This window comes from Salarias fasciatus, chromosome 17 (assembly GCF_902148845.1).
Source record: "Salarias fasciatus chromosome 17, fSalaFa1.1, whole genome shotgun sequence".
Classification (NCBI taxonomy): Eukaryota; Metazoa; Chordata; class Actinopteri; order Blenniiformes; family Blenniidae; genus Salarias; species Salarias fasciatus.
Window position 1 is genome coordinate 1,051,270 of NC_043761.1, and position 21,198 is coordinate 1,072,467.

A 21,198-nucleotide genomic window follows, 5' to 3' on the forward strand; every position below is an offset into this window, starting at 1 on the left:
GCTGTGGACTCCTCCGCTGTGGCTTCCAGAGCGCTGAGGTTCTGAACAGGACACCGAACCCGGACGGGCTTCGGCGCACGCCGTCCGCACGCCGCCACGCCGCCAGGACGAAGGGACGGGACGCCGTCCAAAACACAGGGCGAGAGACACAGCAGGACTCGGTATCTGGACACTTTCTCTCCGTCTGCGTCCGGCGCTGTTTCCTCACTGGACGCCTTTTCCCGCCAAAAACCACCGACCCAGTCCCAACGCCGACACGGCTTCCTGAACGTCTGTTCTTCAAGACGGTTGTTTACCAACACTGTCGACTCGGGGTGTGTGTGTGTGTGTGTGTGTGTGTGTGTGTGTGTGTGTGTGTGTGTGTGTGTGTGTCAGAACGTGAGTCACGGCGGAGGAAACGACTCAAGCATCAAATACGAAGCCGGCGGAGACGAAGCTTCGCCAAAAGGCTGTCAGCAGGTGAGGAGAGAACGCAGGAGGCGCGGGTCAGAGCGGAGAACAGGAATCTCTCTCCTGTTTATTCAGCGGCTGCTGGTTTTTATTTGACTTCAAATGAGGCAGAGAGAGAAGAGAGGAGAGATTCCTTCACTTCCTGCTCACGTCAACCCGCCGGGCAGTGGCGGCCAATCGGACGCCGGCGGCTCTGCAGGAGGAGGCGGGGCTTCCGGCACACTGCATCGCAAAGTTCTCATTTTTCTGGATTTTTTTTTCCTCTAAAATCTTTGTAGTACTTTAACAACTTTAGAGCTCTGTTTACACGTCGACACGCTTCCGTTGCATTTTTTGGCTCCGTTTCCACGACAACGGCGCTCCGACTCGCCGCAGACGCCGTTATTTGAAAAGGTGAAACTTTCCAAAATCACTCCCACTGCGTTTCCATGGAAACAAGTTGAAATGCACATTTTTTTTTAGAAAGGCCGTCACTGTGCACGTGCCTAACAAATAAAGTTTGATTGATGTGCAGTAAACTGTTTTTCTGCACATGTGTGAGGAGAGACAACAACAACAACAACAACAACAAAAACAACAACAAAAACAACAACAATGACAACAACAACGACAATGACAACTACTCTACTCCACTCAACTACACTGTGAAATATTAATGCTAAATGACCAGACTGAGTTGTTTATGCGAAGACTGCTGAGACGGAACTACTTACTAAACATGGCGTCTGGGCGTAGTGATTTCAACAGAAAAAGTAGTTCCCAGTATTTGCTTCAGTGTCGTAACGCTACAGTATTATTTGTTGGTGTTCCACAGCGTAGTGAATGTGTGGATTATAACGTGTCCACCAAAGTGTTTTGGGGTTGTTGGATTGTGTATTTGATGAGTTTGACGAGGGGGAACAAAAATACCGTCCACTTCCATTGTGTCCGTCCCGAAAACCTTCCCCGACTCGCCTCTGGATAAACAACAGCTCGCCTCACAAAAACAGTCAGTCTGCTGCTCTAATGACTGAGGAGTTGCGCTAAATGGGCCAATTTGCCAAAATGTTGAAGTATCCCTTTAAGGCCGCACGGCTCCACAGCAGCAGGGAGGTCAAAACCGAGCGGGGACGGCGTCCGGACCGCCGGCGCCGGACGGAGCTGTCAGGTCGTCCAGCAGCAGCAGAGAGAATTAGAATAATAATTATATAATGTCTAATTCGAATTATACAATTATAATTATAGATTAAAAATCATGTGTGACATATATTCTTCACTGGAATCTACTCTTCAGAAACTACTCGAGGAATAAAAATTAAATTCTAACACCTTTATGTTCTTGTCATTCAGGAACCGCTTGACTCCATAAGATGAACTATTTCCTCTCAGTATGATTAAAAATAAATTACATAATTATTCTACTGTCATGTACGACATGCTTTATGCTGAAAGTTAGTTTTTTTTTTTTGCATATTTTTCACCAAATGAAGTGAATCTCCAAACCTCTTCATCCATTCATATTAAATTAAGACTGAAAATAAACTTGAACATGAAGTTTTTATATATTTACTAATCAGCAGCTGATGTTAAGTTCACGAAATCTAAAAACGATAATTGATATTTCAAAAAAGTTATTATCTGTTAAGCCACATTTTGCTAGTTTCAGCTATTTTTTGTAATTAATTTATGCATTTTTTTCAAACAGTTTCGAGCAATTTAAGGTGTTTTAACAGTTTTTTTATTTTTTTTTGGTCATTTTAGCATTTCCTGCTGTTTTATCCTTTAAACACGGCCACTTTCATCAGTTTGCACCAGATAAAAAGAGTTTTTATATTCTGGTTTTTAAGCAGTTGGCAGCTTATATCTTGTTTTAAACATTTTCTTTTGCCATTTTTTGTCTTTAACTTTTTAGCTTTAACTTTCTCTTCATCTGTCAAACAGTAAACCTGCCCAGCGAGCAGGAAAGGCCAGTCTGTCTGAACTTTTCTGTAGAAATGTTCATTTTTTGTCCATTTCAACTCAACATTTGACAAACTATTTCTTCACACATGTGACTTCCAGCTTTAGAGCATCTCTTCTAAACTCTGCGTGTGTGTGTGTGTGTGTGTGCGTGTGTGTGTGTGTGTGTGTGTGTGTGTGTGTGTGTGTGTGTGTGTGTGTGTGTGTGTGTGTGTGTGTGTGTGTGTGTGTGTGTGTGTGTGAAGCCCAGCAGCTTCCAGGCTGCTCGGGTTTTAATAAAAATGTCACAGGAATCTCTCCGGGGCTCCGACAGCTCCTGGATGTAATGTGTAAATTAAATATTGATGGAAATATTAATGATCGGGATTCTAATTACAGCTGAGCTGCTTGCAGGAGTTTTGGCTTCACGGCCAACAAGCACAACCTCAGTTCCACGTTTTCCTCAAAGATCTCCTAACTCAGCATGATGAATCCCTTCTCTGTTTTAATGCGCTTCTCTGGCTCGCTTCAGGTGAGCGCTCATCAGATTCCTTCCAAATTCCCTCCTGTCATCACTCCAAATACATAAATGAAGACTCTGTTCTTCTCTACTGATCTCGTGTGTGTGATTAATCCACTGAACAAAGTTGCAGAGCTCTGTAACAGACACGAACCCCTGGTTTAACTCCATTATTAGAGCTTTTACGCGCAGGGATTTACGCATGGAATCATGAAAGAAAAGGAAAAGAAAAACTAATTAATGAAAAGCAGATATGAGGCGCCGTGGTTAAATATGAGCCAGCGGTGCAGATCAGGGTTTCTGTGCGGGAAGAAGTCAGAATTATGTGTTGAAGGAGCGACTCGCGGCGCTGATGGGCTCCGGTGTTTCTGCCCCCGCTGATCGCGGCCGCTCCCCGTGTTTTATTTCATTAAAGAGGGCAGAATGTCCTGAGTGACTCTTACCTGGAATCGTCCCCTCCCGTCCCGCACCTTAACGCCCAGTCTGAACCATCGGCGGAGCGGCTGCTACAATCCAGAGAGTCTGCGCTGCGGAGACATTTGGACTGGCTGCAAAATCAGGGCAGGGAATTTAAAAAAATAAATAAATAAATAAAAAAAAAACTCCACTCTCCTGGATGAAATCAAACTGGAATATCACGCACGATGCGCACGGATGTCATCCAGAAGCAGAGCCGACAGCCTCCTACATCCAAACCTCCAGACTCTCTTATTCCGATAGTCCACAAGCAGCCGAGCCGGGCGCGCGCCCGTCTGCCAGCGGAGCGGATCTCGCGCTCGAGGTGAACCCGGAGGCTGTGGTGAAGTGCCGCGGACCCCGGCGGATCACTCCATCCCGCAGGTCCGCGCTCCGCCGCGTCCCCGCCCGGTCTGACAGCTGCGCTCTGCGCGCACCAACTTTTATGGAGACTCCGGAGCGCACGGCGCGCCGCCGCCGCCTCTGCTGGCTGCGGCGCCTCAGTAATCCGATTACTGCCGTCGACCTGTGGCCCGTTTAGGCGCGATCCCAATTATCGTTCACGAGTTTTCCTCTTCATCTAAACCTCTGAAAAGACAGTGACATTCACTGATGTCCCCAAAGTGACGAGAAGACAAACCTCCGCTGCTGCGCGGCAAAACTGGAGCTGTGCAGCAGACTCACGTGGTGAAATAACCACGTATGGATGCATCACAGCCAATCAGCGCAGGGAACGGTCATCAGTAGCGCTCAGTGCCAATCATCCCCCACGATCAAGACATCAGCTGCTTCCCATCATCCTCCTCTGATGAAGGCGCGCGGTCGCGGAGGTGTGTGTTCAGTCAACTGACACGAATCCAGCACCAAAAAAACCCACCAGAAGCCCCCTCCACCCTGCAGCGCTGTACACTACTGCCCCCATGCGGACAGCGAAGCGCGTCTCGTGCGGAGCGTCCATGTTCTCACAGCCGTGTGGTCACGGGACGGACACGGGACGGACACCGGTTTGATCCAAAACGTTTTATTCCACAAGTGAAAACACTCCTGTCACACGCACACGCACACGCACACACACACACACACACACACACACACACACACACACACACACACGCCCAATTTACAAACAACAGAAAGCCTCCAGGGTATAATGCCGGTGAAGAGACCAGATCAGAGTCAGAAAGTGACTGAAGCAGAGCGATCGGCTTTTTTTCTAGATTTTTTTTCTGCAGCTCAGAATCAAAGAAAAGTCTGTTCGGCCTCGAGTCCGCTGGAGGAACCAGAGGCGAGGCTCTTTTTTTTATTGGTTTTTCTTCTAAGGCAACGTGAGGAGGGGCGGGCTGAGCCGGAGCAGCCGGAGGTGGAGGTTCTGTCTTCTCTGCAGCTGCTCCTGGAAGGCACCGGCGGCGGCGGCGGCGGCGGCGGCGGCGGCCTCAGCACTCCTCCTTGATGTAGATCTGTTCGTCGGCGTCGTCGGCCTCCAGCCGCTCCAGCCGGTCCGTCTGTCCGTTCATGATCTCGTCCGGGGTCTTCATGAACCTGCGGCGAGGAGACGATGAGCGAGCGGCTCCCGCCTCGCCGGGGTGTGAGGCGGCGGCGGCGGCGGCGGCGGCGGCGGCGGCGTACCTGAACAGCAGCCTCTGTCCCGGCTCCTTCCTGATGATGTTCAGCTTGTAGTAGTGTCTGAGCGCCCGGGACATCTTCTCGTACGTCATGTTGGTTCTGTTCTGTAGAGGCAGACGGAGCACAGCGCCCGTCAGTCACTTCCTGTCACCATCAGCACCTCACTCTTCCATTTATCATCGCTTTCGTCTTGATTTTCACGCCTGACGTCTGCTCTGCTGAAGGAAGCGATTCAAACGAGACGTTCAGCAGATTAATCTCAATGAATCTTTCTCAAGATCAACATTCTGAGAGTGAAGTTTCACCTCCACGGTGGTTTTAGGCGCCGTCTGTCTGGAGTTTATTCCAGCTGACAGACATCTGGAGCTGGCAGACCGAATCAAAGCAGATCAACGGTCATTCTTGACGTCCGGCGGATCTGATTGGTCAGAATTTGTCCCTCAGGAAGTTTCTGATGAAACTACATGTGAAGTTTTATCTTCCTGAACAGAACTCCACTGCATCAGCAGCAGCTTGGCTTTTGGCCACCGGGGGGCAGCAGATACTAGAGAAGGCTGCTCGGCATGTGGATCCAGTGGATCAGTGCTGATGTGGATCCAGTGGATCAGGTCCTGGCGGATCCAGGGGGGGGGGGGGGGGGGGGGGGGGCTCACCTTGTGGTTGCCCCACAGCCTGGCCAGGCCGTTGGGGTCCATGATGCGGAAGACCTTGCTGTCCGGATCCTCCCAGCGGATGTAGTTCTCGTACCTGCTGTCTGAGAGGAGCTGGTAGACGTAGTCCCAGAGGAGCCTGCAGTCTGAGAGACCAGCCCAGGTGAGACCGTGACCCCGTGACCCCGTCCCCCTGCGTCCCCCGGCGGCCCGGCGCTCACCTGCGATGCGTCCGATCGGCATCTGCTGCTCGTCGGGCGGCGACACGGGCATGATGACGTGGTTGCGGTAGAGCGCCTCCTCCTGCTGCTGCAGCAGGCCGTGCTGCTGGTGGACGTGGACCTTCCCGTCGCGCCCGTTCTCCACCTGAGACAGGGCGCCGCCGCCGCCGCGGCCGTGCCGGAAGTCCATGGCGGCGGCGGCGCCGGTCCTGATGGGGCTCAGGAGGAGAGGGTTCATGATGGCGCTGGGCATGAGCTGGATGACGCGGGGGGGGCCGGCCTCGGGGCCCCCGGGGCTGCCGGGGCACGGGGCCTCCCTGGGCGTGGCGCAGCGGCCGTTGGCGGCGGCGGCGGCCGGCGACACGGACAGCGGGTACAGCTCCTCCGGCAGGTGGTGGTTGCTGTCGGGCAGCTGGGAGAAGGCCAGCTGCGGGTCGTCGGGGGCGGGGCGGGCGTGGCCCGGCTCGGGCGGGGAGCGGCGGGGGGCGGGCTGGTGGGGCGAGCGGGAGCGGTGCCGCAGCTCGATGGTGGGCGGGTGCTGGGGGAGGGGCTCCGTACCGCGGGCCGCCCGCCGTACCGTGTCTGCGACAGATGGACAAAACGCCGTTTAGAATCCCACTTTATCACAATATCAACTTCAACTCGAGTTTCTGCAGCGACGGAGGCGGGCTGGGCGGGTCTGCGCTGGAAACTGTCCGATCTGGCAACCCTGGCTGGAATTCAAAGCTCTCAGCCTCAAACACGTGACGGGCGGCGGGAAAACACCGCCGGGTTCCTGCTGCAGGTACTGAAGCAGCCAGGCAGGAAGCTCCAACACACAACTGTTCGGCTGTTGTGTGGTTGTGTTCCCGAGCCGCCGCTGGCTCTCAGCTGGCGGTTCTGTCTGGACGGAGCGCCACCAGGGGGCAGTCTCATCCTGCCCCTTTCTGGACCCGCTCTCTGGAACCAGGCTGATTTCAGATCATGTCTAAACGAGGAAGCCGCTGCAAATAAGCAGCGCATTGTCTGAAGGTTTTCCCGGTGGAGCCGGTTTTACCGCCGCCGTGTGAAAGAGGCGGCGCCGCGTCACGCTCCCCGGGACCAGAGCCAGAAAACGGCGTCGGGCGTTCGGCCCCCGCCGCCCTCCACGCTTCCTTGATTACAGCAAACAAGACGGGGCGAGTAAACACATCTGTGTTTGTGGGAAGCGAGAGACGAGCCGAGTCCAGAGTCCCCAAACGTCCAGACGTCCAAACGTCCAAACGTCCAGACGTCCAGACTCTGGATCAGTGTTTTCACTAACGTGTCTTTTACAATGGAGAAGACAGAAATGACGGAGTGAGAGGAGTGTGCTCCCTCCCTGCTCCCTGTTCCTCGGCGGCGTTCGGAGCGACTGACCTTCCAGCTTGAGGTGCTGCGCGGCGCCGTCGGCCAGCGAGTGGAAGGAGCTCCCGGGGAAGTAGGCCGCCGGGTACAAGACGTGCGGCTTCCTCTGCTTCAGGATGTGCTGCAGCAGCTCGTACAGGACGTCGCCTGGGCGGGGGCAGAGGTCAGAGGTCAGAGGTCATGTCAACGGTCACGCTTTAGGCAGGAGGCAGCGGCTCTGTGTTCGATTCCCTCTGGATGCTGAATCCTTTCACTGACTTCAACATGACTGGATCAACAAACCTCCCGCTGACAGTTTCAGGAGTTCGGTGGGTTTCGGTTCAGCCTGATCGCTTCTCAGTCTCGGGGTCGGAGTCGTCTGAGCCGTAATGAGGACAGAATGTCTCTCTCTGTACCTAAAGGGACTCTGGATCAGTGGACGAGTCTCTCAGCTAACCTGTGGACCCAGATCCCAGCCGTTAGCGGTTAGCGAGCCGCGGCTGTGAGTGGCTGGAGCGTCGTGTTGACAGGCGGCAGGAAGCGGAGCCAACCATTCACAGCTGCTCCGGCCGCTGCCGCCGCCGCCGCCGCCGCCTCGCCTTATCTCAGAGGCTCGACTGAACACTCAGCATAACAAGGAAATGATTCTCATAAAGGAAGCCAGGGACAGCTCTCACACACACACACACACGCTCAGTCTTGTATTTCTATCCTTGTGGGGACCGTCCATTGACTCCCATTCATGTCTAGCCCCTAACCCTGACCCTTACCCTAACCCTAACCCACACCACAACAAAGCCTAACCCTAAAGAAATGTTTTTGCACTTTTACTTTTTTCAGTAACAACAACATGGTCAAGAAAACACTGTTTCTCCTACTTAGGACCGGAAAAAGGTCCCCACAAGGCACGTCGTTCCACGTTTTGCTATCCTTGTGGGGACATTTGGCCCCGACAAGGATAGAAATACAAGAACGCACACACACACACACACACACACACACACACACACACACACACACACACACACACACGCCCCTTTCGCTTCTCACTTTCTCAGCCTTGCGGCGTGGCGTTGCACTAAAGGGGAAAATTCCCGCCTCGCCACTTCTGTTTTGATTCTGCTTTTGAAGAGAAACGAATCCGGAGACGCGTCTCTGCGGTTCTCTGAGTCGATTCCTGAGGATCCTCCTCTCGTCAAAACACGCTCGGGTCTGAACGGGCGGCGGCGCCGGGCGGAGGGGCGCCGTTCCCGGCTCCTCGCTTCAACTCTCGGAAAGGACACGAAGGCAGGCGGCAGGGGCTGATGGGAAAGGCGCACGTCGTCGAGGAGGAAACAGATCACAAGCGGTCAAGCTGCTCGGTTCCCTAAACGCCACGTCTGACGTGATCAATCCAGCCGGCGGAAAACCCAGTCAGTGCTGCGACCACGGGAGAGGAGGGATTAAATCTCTTCCTTTAATCAGTTCATCTTCACTTCACACTGATACATCACATTCATCCGTTCACACACACGTTCACACACCAGCGCTCCGTCCAGTCACCGGAAGCCCTTCACAGGCAGACAGGGCCGGGACGGGAATCGAACCCTCGGCGGCCTGCTTGGCGTTCTGTTGGAGTCTACATGTGGAATCGTCCCTCCTCTCTCGTTGTATTTCTGAGCCTCCGGCGTCGCCGTGGCGACGGTCGAGGCTGTTTTTTGTTCTACTTCCTGATCAACGGTCTGCTACTTCCTCCCTGCCGCTGCCTTGCTTCGCGGCGCTGAATTCTGGGGGACCGAAGGAGGTCGGGGACGTTTCCTCCTCGGGTTTTTTCCCTCTTCACTTCGTTCCCCGCTAAAACGAGCGCCGGCTCCAGTTTTCCGAAATATCCGATGAGATCAATCGAAGTGACTCATCTGTGAAACATCTGAAGGATGCCTCCAGCTTTCCGAGGATTTGCACCCGTGAACCCGGGGGGGGGGGGGGGGGGGGGGGGGGGGGGGGGCAGTACCGGAGTGAGGCGATCGGTAGCGGAAGTCCTCCTTGGTGAGCAGCAGCAGCGCCTTGCCGTTCATCTGGAAGGAGCCGCTGGTGATGGGTCGCAGGGCGAATTCCTTCTCTGCCCACCGCAGCCACTGAGCAACGTCCTCCCTGCTCCAGAAGACCGGCTGCAAACCTGTAGGGGGGGGGGATAAGGAGGGGGTGGAGGGGGAGGAAAGAAAAAAAAGAAGTGAAGAAGCAGCAGAAGGACGGGGGCGGTGAGGAAGGAAGAAAGAAGGGAAGGCAGGAAGGAGAGGAGGGGGAAGGAGACGCAGAGCGAGGGGGGGAGGGGGGAGGAAGGAGGCAGAGGCAGTAAAAAGGATATTGAGGAAGTGGAGATAAAAGCCAAAAGGAGGGAGTGATTACGGGAACGGCAGCAGAGATAAAGAAGGGAAAAAAAAGATGGAGGAGGAGACGAGGGAGAGGAGGTTAGAATAAAAGATTAGAGGAAAGAAAGAACAGGATGAATCACCGAGAAGAAGAAGGTAGAGAGAGAAATGAAGGTAAAGTCAGGCTGAGTTTATTTGATCTGATCTCTGTGAATCCAGACAGGAGTCACAACTCGCTGCTTATTAGTTTGTGTCTGAAAAGACGAGGACGAGAGGAAACAGGAGGGACGCTATCTCTCCTCTCCTCCTCCTCCTCCTCCTCCCTTCACTGGTGTGGGAACAGGAGTGTAAAACATCTGCACTGGTCACCAACAAATATTCACAGACAGAAAATCACAGCTTCCAACGTGCAGAGCGAGTTTATCCTTCATCTGAGGACCGAACTGGAGGAATGTCCTCATATTCCGTCTTCTGGACGGAGCTGTTCGCACCCAACCGCTTCCTTTAAAAAGACTTGAAGAAACTCCTGAGACTTTCACACTTTCTTCAACACTGCCAGAGTCAGAGTAACTAAAGTATTTTTCTCTTTACAGCTGCAGACAGCTGGATGTCTGAGTTCCTCTGCTCTCTAGGCTGCGATCGTGACCGGAGAACGTGGAATCATCTGCGTATCGACACACTCTGTTCACACTGGGCCAACAGTTTCTCAGCAAATCAGGCTCTGAGGATCCAAAACGTTCTGAAACAGACAGTAGAATTCAATTTAACGCTCCTTTGAAGTTCTAAGGATTACCCTGAACCCTAACCCTGAACCGTAACCCTGAACCGTAACCCTGAACCCTGAACTCTAACCCTAAAAAAGGATCTGATCAAAACGTCTTTTCTTTAGAAATGATTCCTATAAATCTAATGTTCTCACACCAGCAGTAGTTTTCCTGAGTCTCTTTGCTCAGCGTTCACTGAGGGACTTCAGCAGATCCACCTGCTTCGTCTGGTCCGGTTCTTATCTGGTCCACACGGATCCTGCACCAGTTTCTGCTCTTATTGTAACCGGATGATTTACACCGTGACTCAGGCTCAACTCCCTCTTTTTTTCCCGTCTTCTTCTTCTTTTTGACACACAGATACACACACACTCACTGTGACAGTGTGTGTGTGTGTGTGTGTGTGTGTGTGTGTGTGTGTGTGTGTGTGTGTGTGTGTGTGGCTGCGATCCGAGCGCCGGCGACGCCCGGCGACTCATTTCATACGTCTCACTTATCGGACGGCCTCAAACACTTCCTCCGGGAGTCGGACAGCTGTTATCTCCGGCCGCCAAAGTCACTGTCACACCAGTAATAGGAACCCTGTGCCCCCCCCCCCCCCCCCCCCCCCCCCCCCCCCGAAACCCCCCCGTCCGTCAAACAAAGGAAGTTTCACCGAGTGCGATCAATACAAACTGAAACCCGGCCTGGACGGTGGTCTCCCCACTCCGTCCCTTCTGGCTCTCCGATGGCAGGACGTCCAGCGATAAGCTTATCTGGAGCGGCGGCGAGCGGCCCGTCCAGCGCCGGACCCCCGGCGAGCCGGCCGGCGGGAAGCAGGTGATCCACCGCCACAGGAACTTGTTCAGATAAGAAGAGGTGGTTTTTCATATGTCCTGCCCGGGTTTCTGGGCCTCAGCCAGGAAATGACGCTTTATCGTCTCCCTCCGAGGTGTTCCAGCAGCAGACAAATAAATACGGACTTCATTCTCAGGACGTGTGAGGAGACTCTGAAGCCTCGGCGTGCACGGCGTGCAGCAGCGTGCACGGCGTGCAGCAGCGGCACCGCCGTCCAGCAGAGCCATGCCGGGCCCGGGTCGGGTCACGAGGTCACGGCTCCGGCATGGAGAGGCGCTGCGCTGCCAAAACCCCTCCGAGATCCGGTCCGCCGGCCCGGCCACCTGCACAGCACCCAGAGGAGGAAGAGGAGGAGGAGGAGGAGGAGGAGGAGGAGGAGGAGGAGGAGGAGGAGGGGGAGGAGGAGGGGGGGGGGCAAACAAATGTGTCCCACAACGCACTCTGGCAGGAAGCAATCCAGCGCGGCTCCGTTTCAGCGCAGGAAACTTCCGCAGTGAGGTTAGAGAGCAGCGCCGGGGGCGGCGGCGGCGGATGGCGCTCAGGAGAAGAAAATGAAGGCGGAGGAAGTAAAAGTAGAAGAACGAGAGGAGTAAAGAAAGAGGAGAGGAGGGGAAACAGGAAGGGACGTGGAGCGCCGTGCCTCACGCTGCACTTTCCCTCTTCAGGGTTCGAACCAGCAGCTTTCTAACCCTCTGTCTTCCTCGCCATCATCCGGCTTTCTCTGAATGCGTCTCAGGTTCTGCGTGTGTGTGTGTGTGTGTGTGTGTGTGTGTGTGTGTGTGTGTGTGTGTGTGTGTGTGTGTGTGTCTTTGCATTGAATAAAACCCTGAAGCATGACAGTAGCAGGATCTCAAACCCTCGACTAAACCGTGGGCTCCTAATCCTCTCTGATGACACATAATTTTCACTCTGTGGTTTCTCAGGCCCCCGCTAATGCTGGCTAGCACACACACACAAGCACACGCTCACACTCACACACACACACACATACACAGCGCGCACGTTGCCAAGGCAACTCCTAAGCGGCGGGGATGAATGGAGGAAGAGGAGGATGAGATCACTGGTATCTGGTTTCGCCGTTGCGGTACAGAAGCCCTCAGCTTCCCTCTCAGTCAGACGGGTTCATGAGCTCCGTCCTGCTGCCTTGCTGAAAGGTCCCGTCCACCGACACACTCCCGGCGCCGCACGCCAATCGCCGAGCGGCCCGCGCCGCTCATTCCTCACCACGGCCTTCATCTCAGATCAGGTTTATCACAGAAAACCCACCGAGAGGCTCAGAAAACACCGTTACGACAACATCCAGCGGGGAAACACTTCCCATTATATTCAGGACAAACCGGAAGACGTGTCCGTGCACGTGTGCGTGCACGCGGCGGTTACGGCGCGGCGTTAACATGGAGAACGCTCTGCCTCCCTTCCTTTTATCTGTGAAACTGGATTCTGAGTCACAGGAGGATCTGAGAGTCCCACCAGGTTCAGGTCTTCACACCGAAAAGTCCAGAATATCAGCGTTCTGCGTTTAGCCCGAGGAAACGTCTCCAGGGAGCAGGACCCCAGACCAGGTCCACCCACAGAACCGCAAAGACCAGAGGAAACGTCTCCAGGGAGCAGGACCCCAGACCAGGTCCACCCACAGAACCGCAAAGACCAGAGGAAACGTCTCCAGGGAGCAGGACCCCAGACCAGGTCCACCCACAGAACCGCAAAGACCAGAGGAAACGTCTCCAGGGAGCAGGACCCCAGACCAGGTCCACCCAAAGAACTGCAAAGACCAGAGGAACGAGGACAGGGAGCAGGACCCCAGACCAGGTCCACCCACAGAACCGCAAAGACCAGAGGAACGAGGACAGGGAGCAGGACCCCAGACCAGGTCCACCCAAAGAACCACAAAGACCAGAGGAACGAGGACAGGGAGCAGGACCCCAGACCAGTCCACCTAAAGAACCAGAAAGACCAGAAGAAACCTGTCCAGGGAGCAGGACCGGAGACCAGGTCCACCCACAGAACCGCAAAGACCAGAGGAAACGTCTCCAGGGAGCAGGACCCCAGACCAGGTCCACCCACAGAACCGCAAAGACCAGAGGAAACGTCTCCAGGGAGCAGGACCCCAGACCAGGTCCACCCACAGAACCGCAAAGACCAGAGGAAACGTCTCCAGGGAGCAGGACCCCAGACCAGGTCCACCCAAAGAACTGCAAAGACCAGAGGAACGAGGACAGGGAGCAGGACCGGAGACCAGGTCCACCCAAAGAACCGCAAAGACCAGAAGAAACCTGTCCAGGGAGCAGGACCGGAGACCAGGTCCGACTCAAAGAACTGCAAACACCAGCGGAGCGAGGACAGGGAGCAGCGGTCGAGCCGGGACTCGGAACGCCGGCGCTCCTGAGTCACTTCGCTCCGCAGCAAATGTTTGCTTTTCTCTCCGAGCAGAAGTAGGCGGATATTGGTTTTGCTATCTCGACAGAGAAGGAGGAGGAGGAGGAGGAGGAGGAGGAGGAGGAGCGGTGACCTCCTGACCCCGGACTCAGGGACGTGTGGTTATTTCCACAGATCCTCCACCTTCACACTTTTACTTTTCAGACCGGCGAACGCTGCAGCCCCCCCAAACCCCCCCGATCATAAATTATCCTCTGACTTCCTCCTCCGGCGTGCACGTGCACGTGCACGTCCCCGTCCGGCGAGCCTGGACGCCGTCCAGTCACAACAAACAGGAACCGGAGCGTCAGTGGCGCCCGGCCGGCTCCTGATTGGCCGGAGCAAGCCGGCGCTTGTCGCTCGGTTCCTGAATCAACCGCCGCTCTGCCTTTTGTTCCGCAGCCAGACTTCTTTTCTTCCTCCTCCTCTACCTTTCCTTTTTCTTTCCCCTTTTTGTAAATGCTTCAACTTCAAAGACGCTGAATGAAAAAGGCCCCCGCCTGTACAGAAACCCCACGAACTGTCGCAGCACGCCGCCTTTCTCCCAGTGGAGAACAGGAAGTCTTTATTTTTAGTCCCTTAAGGCAGCAGAGGCGATCACATGATTCATGAGAGCATCTCAGCAACCGACAGTCTGTAATTATTTGTCAAATATTTAAGAGCGCGACGCACCAGAAGGCTCTGCGGGACAAAAGCTTCTCACTGACGTCTTGATATTTCATAATGTTGGAAACTTGAATGATTCTCCTGAGGAGGATCTCTGACGCACAAACCCGAAGCTCATGAAATCCCAGTTCTGAACTTTTCAACTTTGCGTTGCTGATTTTTTTCGTCCAGCTGAAGCTCTGCTCGTCTGTTCGGGCTAAATGCTGTAAATGCAGTACCGCCCGTCGCAGAGGGGGGCAGTGTGGGACACGCAGCGCAGTGGAACTCTGGGGATTCTTAAAGATGGACTAAAAATGAAGCCAGTCAATCGATGGATAAAAGCAAAATGACTGAAAAGTTCAACTTTCAACGTCTGTCAACCAAACATCGGGGTATTTTAATGCGAGCGTCGATTTATGAGCAGAAATATTCTCCTGTATTGATATAAATGTGAATATAAAGATTTCATTTAACACACAGCTGAATACAATCCTCCTGTAATGCATCATTCAATCATATCAAACCAGATCAATAAGAGGAGCTCATTTCATTGTCAGGCTTCAACTTGCTAATAAATCCTGTAAACAAAACTTGTGTTTGACTGTTCCGGTGGATTCCGCCACCGGTGCTTTTAGCAGAATCATTATTCAAACGGATTATTTTTCCTTTTGTCCTTTTGTTAAACTCGGCGAGGACAGAGACCGACGGCGAGGACAGAGACCGACGGCGAGGACAGAGACCGACGGCGAGGACAGCGGCCGACTCGCCGCCGCCGTTGCGAAAGCTCCGCCTGCTGGATCGTTCCCTGAATATTGACACAGCGCTGTGCTGATAAGTGTTTATCAGTGATGTACAGATAATGGACGAGCCAGCTAAGACGGGCTCCTTGTCCCTGTTCACCAGGGACACGAACCGCCGGTCAAAACGGCGTCTTTAACGTTTTGACCGTTTTAACTGTTTTTCTAAAGATAGACCCAGAAAAAGAGGCGGGATCAGTTTGGTCCACATTTCTATGACGAGTCTTAATCTGAGACGAGCGAGAACCCACCAATGTTTGCAGTGCAGAGACCCAGCACTACTCCCCCCCCGCCCCCTTCACCCCCCCCCCCCCCCATCCCCCCCCAACCCCACCCCCGCCTCCTCCCCCCGGAAAAAAAAAAGCGAGGCCATGTGGAGCGTGTCGCGGACAGGAAGAGAGGGGGGCTGGCATGTGAAAACTGTTTCCTTTTCAGAGGAGAGAAGAGAGCAAGTTAAAACACACACAGGCAGGCAGGCACACACACACACACACACACACACACACACACACACACACACACACACACACACACACACACACACCAACAACAACAACATTTATTCAGGAAGCGCCGTCTGCCCACTCAGGAAATTCCTGAGGACAAGAGCTGCTTCCAGGGGCAGGAAATTTCCCCTCAGAAAGACCAAACACACACACACACACATACACACACACACGTACTGACACGCACACACACACCAAACACACATTAAAATGGGTAATATACCACAAAGAGGGACTGAAGGGAGCCTGTGGAGGGAGCTGCTGTCATCTACAGTAACACACACACACACACACACACACACACACACACACACACACACACACACACACACACACACTCACTCTACCTCTGGTGAGTCTTGCACAAAGACACAAGATTCACTCACACTCATCCGCCCACTTGTACAAGTACGCACAGCACAAACCCAGCTGTGAGCACACACACACACACACACACACACACACACACACACACACACACACACACACACACACACACACACACACACACACACACACACACACACACACACACACAGAGAGAGAGAAACCAGCCAGTCCTGTTTCCATGGACATGGATGTTTTTTTTAAATGGGACTAGAAGATATTTCTGCTCTCGCTGTTCTTCTGTCTCTTGTGTGTGTGTGTGTGTGTGTGTGTGTGTGTGTGTGTGTGTGTGTGTGTGAGTGTGTGTGTCAGCAGGGTCAGCTGACCCGCTGACCTTCCCTGGGGGTCGTGACTCTGTTTCGCCCAGGTGGCGCTGCAGTGAGACACGGGCTGGCCGTGAGGACGGACTGTTTAACAAAGTGAAAGCAGGAAGTGTTTGGTTCTCCAGAGCAGGAAGTGTTTGGTTCTCCGGAGCAGGAAGTGTTTGGTTCTCCAGAGCAGGAAGTGTTTGGTTCTCCAGAGCAGGAAGTGTTTGGTTCTCCGGAGCAGGAAGTGTTTGGTTCTCCAGAGCAGCGTTCTGCAGCCTTTAGAACCAACAGAACCGTTTCAGTGACTTTCAGCCAAGTCCAGCAGTTCTGGAGCCACAAAGAACATTTAACCTTTGAAACGAGGAGAAAGCAGCTCAGGAAGCTTCACAAACAAACAGATCTTATGACGCGTTTATGAAGTCAGGGTTCAGAGTAGTGAACTTTTTAACACATTTCACCAATTTTCTTACCTAATTTTAAAAAGTTTGTTCCTCTTTTGAAGCTTTTCCAGAGTTTCCCCCAGGAAAAAATTAAAGCCTAGCGGCCATCGTGGCGCCGCCCCCCCCGGAAAACTGTGTAATGTAAGGCATAACTGTTTGACAATATGTATTTTACCTGGGATATCATGCATGTGAGCAACAGTACATAAGTAATAAAACAAATGTTCTCTAGCGGCTGCTCGGAGCTGCTGCTAGCTCAGGTGAACTGCTAGCTTCGGCCTTTTAGCACATTTAATTACCTTTGAATTACTCACTAATACCAACTCACGCCTTTTCATTCTCTTCAGTCACATGTTACCGCTGACCTTTATAGCAGTTAGCTTAGCAGGGCCACACTGCTGCATGCCCTGCGTCGTTAGCAGCTAAGCTAACGTCAGGCTAGCTTCTGCGTCCGGACACTCCTGACATTTAGACCCTCAAAAGACTTTAACGTCTGTAAAACACACGGAAACGACGCAGATCCACGAACAATCCGCGCGGGACACGCACACACGGAGGCGGGGCTTCCCTGGTCGTTAGCGGACAACACCTGCTAGCGGCTCTGTAAAAGTATCGCGTAGCGGCAGCCTCATACAGCGTAGCGGCATTTGTCCACATTGTTTAAGCGTAGCGAGCAAAATGAAAGCGTAGCTTGACTCAGTTTTGCATTTTTCTTTTCTAACATGTTTAATTTTTTTTTTCTTTTAGGAATCTCGACATTTCCCATTTTTAAGCCGGTCCACCTTCCTTTTTCCCCATTTCTGGTGGTTTTAGGCTTTTTTTTTCAAACTTTACTTGTACCTTTTCATTTCAGTTTAATAGTGTTTGAACCAAGACTGGCAGATCCTTCAGCAGTACTGTGGTGCGTCGCTAGTATGAAGCTTCGTGGAGCCGCTACAGAGCCGCTGTAGAGCCACATGTGGCTCCAGAGGCCGGTGCAGCAGGGTGAGATCAGGGTGTGATCGGGGTGAGATCAGGGTGTGATCGGGTGAGTTCGGGGTGTGTGGCGTCAGGCTGAAAGGGTTAAACACGGCGCCCGGCCACATTCTTCGGCGTGGCGAGCGGCCGGCTGCAGCTTCTCCCCGATCTGATCCGCTTCCTCTCCAGGAAATGGAGACGGCGGATTTCTGCCCACACTGCAATTTCCTCCCTCATTCTTTTTCTTTCTGTCTTCTTTTTTTTTCCCCCTCCTCCACCTCCTCTCTCTTCCTTCCTTCCTTCCCTCCGCTCAGGACAGAGTGTCTGGAAATGTGTGTGTGTGTGTGTGTGTGTGTGTGTGTGTGTGTGTGTGTGTGTGTGTGTGTGTGTGTGTGTGTGTGTGTGGAGGGGGGTTAATGGACGGCTTGTTTTCCAGCACGTGTGTTTAAAGAGGAGGAGGAGGAGGAGGAGGAGGAGGAGGAGGAGGAGGAGGAGGAGGAAGGCGCTGCACCGAACGCTTCCCGCTGACCGGCGGTTTGGCCGACAGGAAGCTCCGCGCCGGCCCGCTCGCCGCTCTTCCTTTTTCTCTTTCTTCTTCAACAATGCGAAAGAGGAAGCGGGCGGCGGGGGCTTCCTGCCCGGCGGATCCGGACCCAGCGGCCTGAACTTCACACTTCCTCCAGCGAGCAGACACGCGCCGGTTAAACATTGACGGGTCGCGGCGGCGGCAGGTTAATGTTTGAACCGGGAGCTCCGGCTGCTTTAAAAACAAACAAAAAAAACCCAGAAGTGAAATCTGACAGAAGTCAAGCGTCACGCTGCTGCTTCACCGTTTCCTCCAGAAAACTGTTTCTAGACTCGCAGCCTCCGGCCCGCTTTCCAAACTCCGCTGTCCCGGTCCGAATGGGGACGAACGGCGGACTGTCCCAGACCGGGCCTCCACCTGTCCCTCCAGGAGAGCCCGTCACTCGCCGTCCAATCAGAGCAACTTCCTCACAGGACCTCACACAACCGGGACGGACTGCAGGCACATCGAAGGACGCCTCTGTTCCACAGTCTGAGGACACTCGATGATCGGGGACAACGGCGTCCGTCTCATCCTCACTGTCTCCGAGACGCTTCAGTTGTATAAGACGCCCCCTGTCCCCCCCGTCCCCGCTGTCCCTCTGTTCTCTGTCTCCTGCCAGCTGATCCATCACTTCCTGGTTCAGTAAGAGCGTGCAGGTCTGACCCCCCCCCCAAAAAAACCTTAAAAACAATCAGAACCTGACCGGATCTGGACCGCTGGACCAGACGTGTGTGTGTGTGTGTGTGTGTGTGTGTGTGTGTGTGTGTGTGTGTGTGTGTGTGTGTGAGAGACTCACGCAGGTGCGCGGGCAGCTTGGCAGCCTCGTCGTCCATTCGGCCGGCCGGCCTGGCGGCGGGGGCATGGACGGGGGAGGAAGTGGAGTTTGGCAGCAGGCTGGCGGAAGGACTGAAAGACGGACTGAAGGACGGACTCCTCTCCGGCTGGGGACACAGAGACACAAAGCAGGCTCACAGGGCTGCACGGTGCACCGGCGTCCCGCCCGGACAGCCCCCCCGACCCGCCGAGCGCAAACCGCGGCGCCGGACCCGGACTCAGGACGCCGTGAACTCAGCGCCGGGGTCAAACTGTCCCTCTGTCTGGATCTCTGTCTGCACTGACATCAGACTGGCTGATGAGGGGCCGCCGCCGCCGCCGCCGCCGCCGCCTGACCTTCACATCCTCACCAACATCCCTGCTCCTGTTTCAACGACTGATCTGCGGAGATGATTGATGACATGAAGCCCAGCGTGGCTCCTCAGACCTGGTTCTGGTCCAGAAGCGTGGAGGCCCGGCTCTCTGCGGATCTCCTGGGATCTCCTGGGATCTCCTCCCCCGTTGACCGCGATCGCTGCTGATTAATGAGCGAATCACAACATGCCGAACGCCGAACAGCTGAGGAGGAAGAGCCGCGTTCCGGTCCTGAATTAAGAAGTAATGAACCACTTTTCACAATCTGTGATTTTTATCTGAGGATATTTCAAAACTTTGTCTGGAATTCATGTTTAAGTATTGTTTCTAAAGCAGAGCTGAAGGGCCACTTCTGGTCCACGGGCCCTATGTTGCTCAGAGAGCCAAACACTCTCACACACTGTGTTACAGGTTTGTGCACAAAGCAGAGAATCTGGAGGGAAGAAGTTTCATCACAGCCTGGACCGCGACGTTTATTCACCATTTATAAGATGATTAAAATCAGCCTACAAGACAAGTGAAGATAAATCCGGAAGTTCACAAACATCAGAGCAAAGTTTCACCAATATTCCAAACCTGCTGTGGTTTGTTGAGACTGATGGAGCAGATCCTGATGTTCCAGCGTGTTTCTGCTTCCTCAGCTGACATGAGGCTCTCTGTCCTGATAAACCCTCATCTTCCACAGATGAACTAAACAACGCTGCTTGTTTATGTCAGAAGTTTAAACTCCTCGTTTCTCAAAGCATCAAGTCTTTGGTTTTATAGAAATCCAGAAATTGACTGAAATGAAAGTGAGATGAATTCATTAAAGACTGAAATCATCTGATGGAAACTTTCCGGCAGCCCGACTGATCGTCCCGGCTGATCGTCCCGGCTGATCGTCCCGGCTGAGCGGTCGGGATCAGCTGGCGCCGGGCTCGTGCTCGTGCAGCCCGCCGCTCCGGCGGCTCGTGCTCCTTCCTGCGGGGTCACTTCAGGTTCTGATCACCGGATCTCTGGATCGAGCAGCTCCAGACAGTCACGACTCCCCCTCCCTCCCTCCCTCCCTCCTCCCTTCCGAACTCAGAAAAGAAATAAAGCAACAGATGACAGCGAAGCACGCGCGCCGGAGCCGAATGGCGCAAAACGCGCTCCGGCGGCTCCGGGATCCGCCGCGAGGACGGCAGGAAGGGTGGGGGGGGGGGGGGGTACCTTGATCGCAGCGGAGGGGGATTCAGACATTATCTCCCGTCAACTTGTCCCCGCCGTCCTTCCACCTCTCGGTCCTCCGCTGCGGTCTGGCGGGAGCGGAGGCGCCGCCGCTCGCGCTGCTCCGCGGCTGCTCGGCTCGGTGGTCGCGGGAGGAAGTTGAGCAGCTTTTCTCATGCAGCCCGCTTTTTCTCTCTCTCCCTCCTCCTCCTGAGTGTGTGTGTGTGTGTGAGTGTGTGTCGTGTTTCCTGCTCTAAGCGCGGTGCGGCTCCATGGCGCGGCGCGCGCTGTGAAAACTTCTTTTGTCTGCGCGTGTTTTCCTCCTCATGTCGGCAGCGCGCTGGTTAATATTCCCTTCCTGGAAGAGTCGCTCTCTCTCTCTCTCTCTTTCTCTCCCTCTCTCTCTCTCTCTCTCTGTCTCTATCCCTCGCTCTCTCTCTCTCCCTCCCGCTCTCTCGTTCTCTCTCGCTCTCTTCTCCCTCCCCCTTCCTCTCCTCTTCTCTCTCTCTCGCTTTCTCTATCCCTCCCTCTCTCTCTCTCGCTCTCTTCTGTCTCTTTCCTCGCTCTCTCTCTCTCCCTCCCTCTCTCTGTTCTCTCTCCTCTCTTCTCCTCTCCCTCCCTCCCTCCCTCTCTCCTCCCTCTCTCTCTCTCTCTCTCTCTCTCTCTCTC

At 54.0% G+C, this 21,198-nt stretch overlaps 1 protein-coding gene across 1 annotated transcript; it reads right to left on the minus strand.

Moving 5' to 3' along the window:
• Nucleotides 1-4,646: 4,646 nt before the first annotated feature.
• Nucleotides 4,647-20,987, minus strand: etv6 (ETS variant transcription factor 6). The gene is made up of 8 exons (XM_030113663.1): nucleotides 20,533-20,987; nucleotides 18,950-19,094; nucleotides 9,172-9,336; nucleotides 7,215-7,349; nucleotides 5,838-6,419; nucleotides 5,620-5,762; nucleotides 4,970-5,070; nucleotides 4,647-4,882 (listed from the first exon to the last, which is right to left on the minus strand). Exons 1-8 carry the CDS (start codon nucleotides 20,560-20,562, stop codon nucleotides 4,777-4,779), a joined length of 1,407 nt encoding a protein of 468 aa, XP_029969523.1. The 5' UTR covers nucleotides 20,563-20,987; the 3' UTR covers nucleotides 4,647-4,776.
• Between the last annotated feature and the right edge of the window lie 211 nt (nucleotides 20,988-21,198).

Excerpts from the sequence above, each read along its gene's own strand:
- etv6 (XM_030113663.1), bottom strand. The coding sequence starts at position 20,562 with ATGTCTGAATCCCCCTCCGCTGCGATCAAG. Across the intron at positions 7,350-9,171 it reads CTACCGATCGCCTCACTCCG|GCGACGTCCTGTACGAGCTG; the intron begins GTACTGCCCCCC and ends GCCCCCGCCCAG. Across the intron at positions 4,883-4,969 it reads GGACAGAGGCTGCTGTTCAG|GTTCATGAAGACCCCGGACG; the intron begins GTACGCCGCCGC and ends TCCTCGCCGCAG.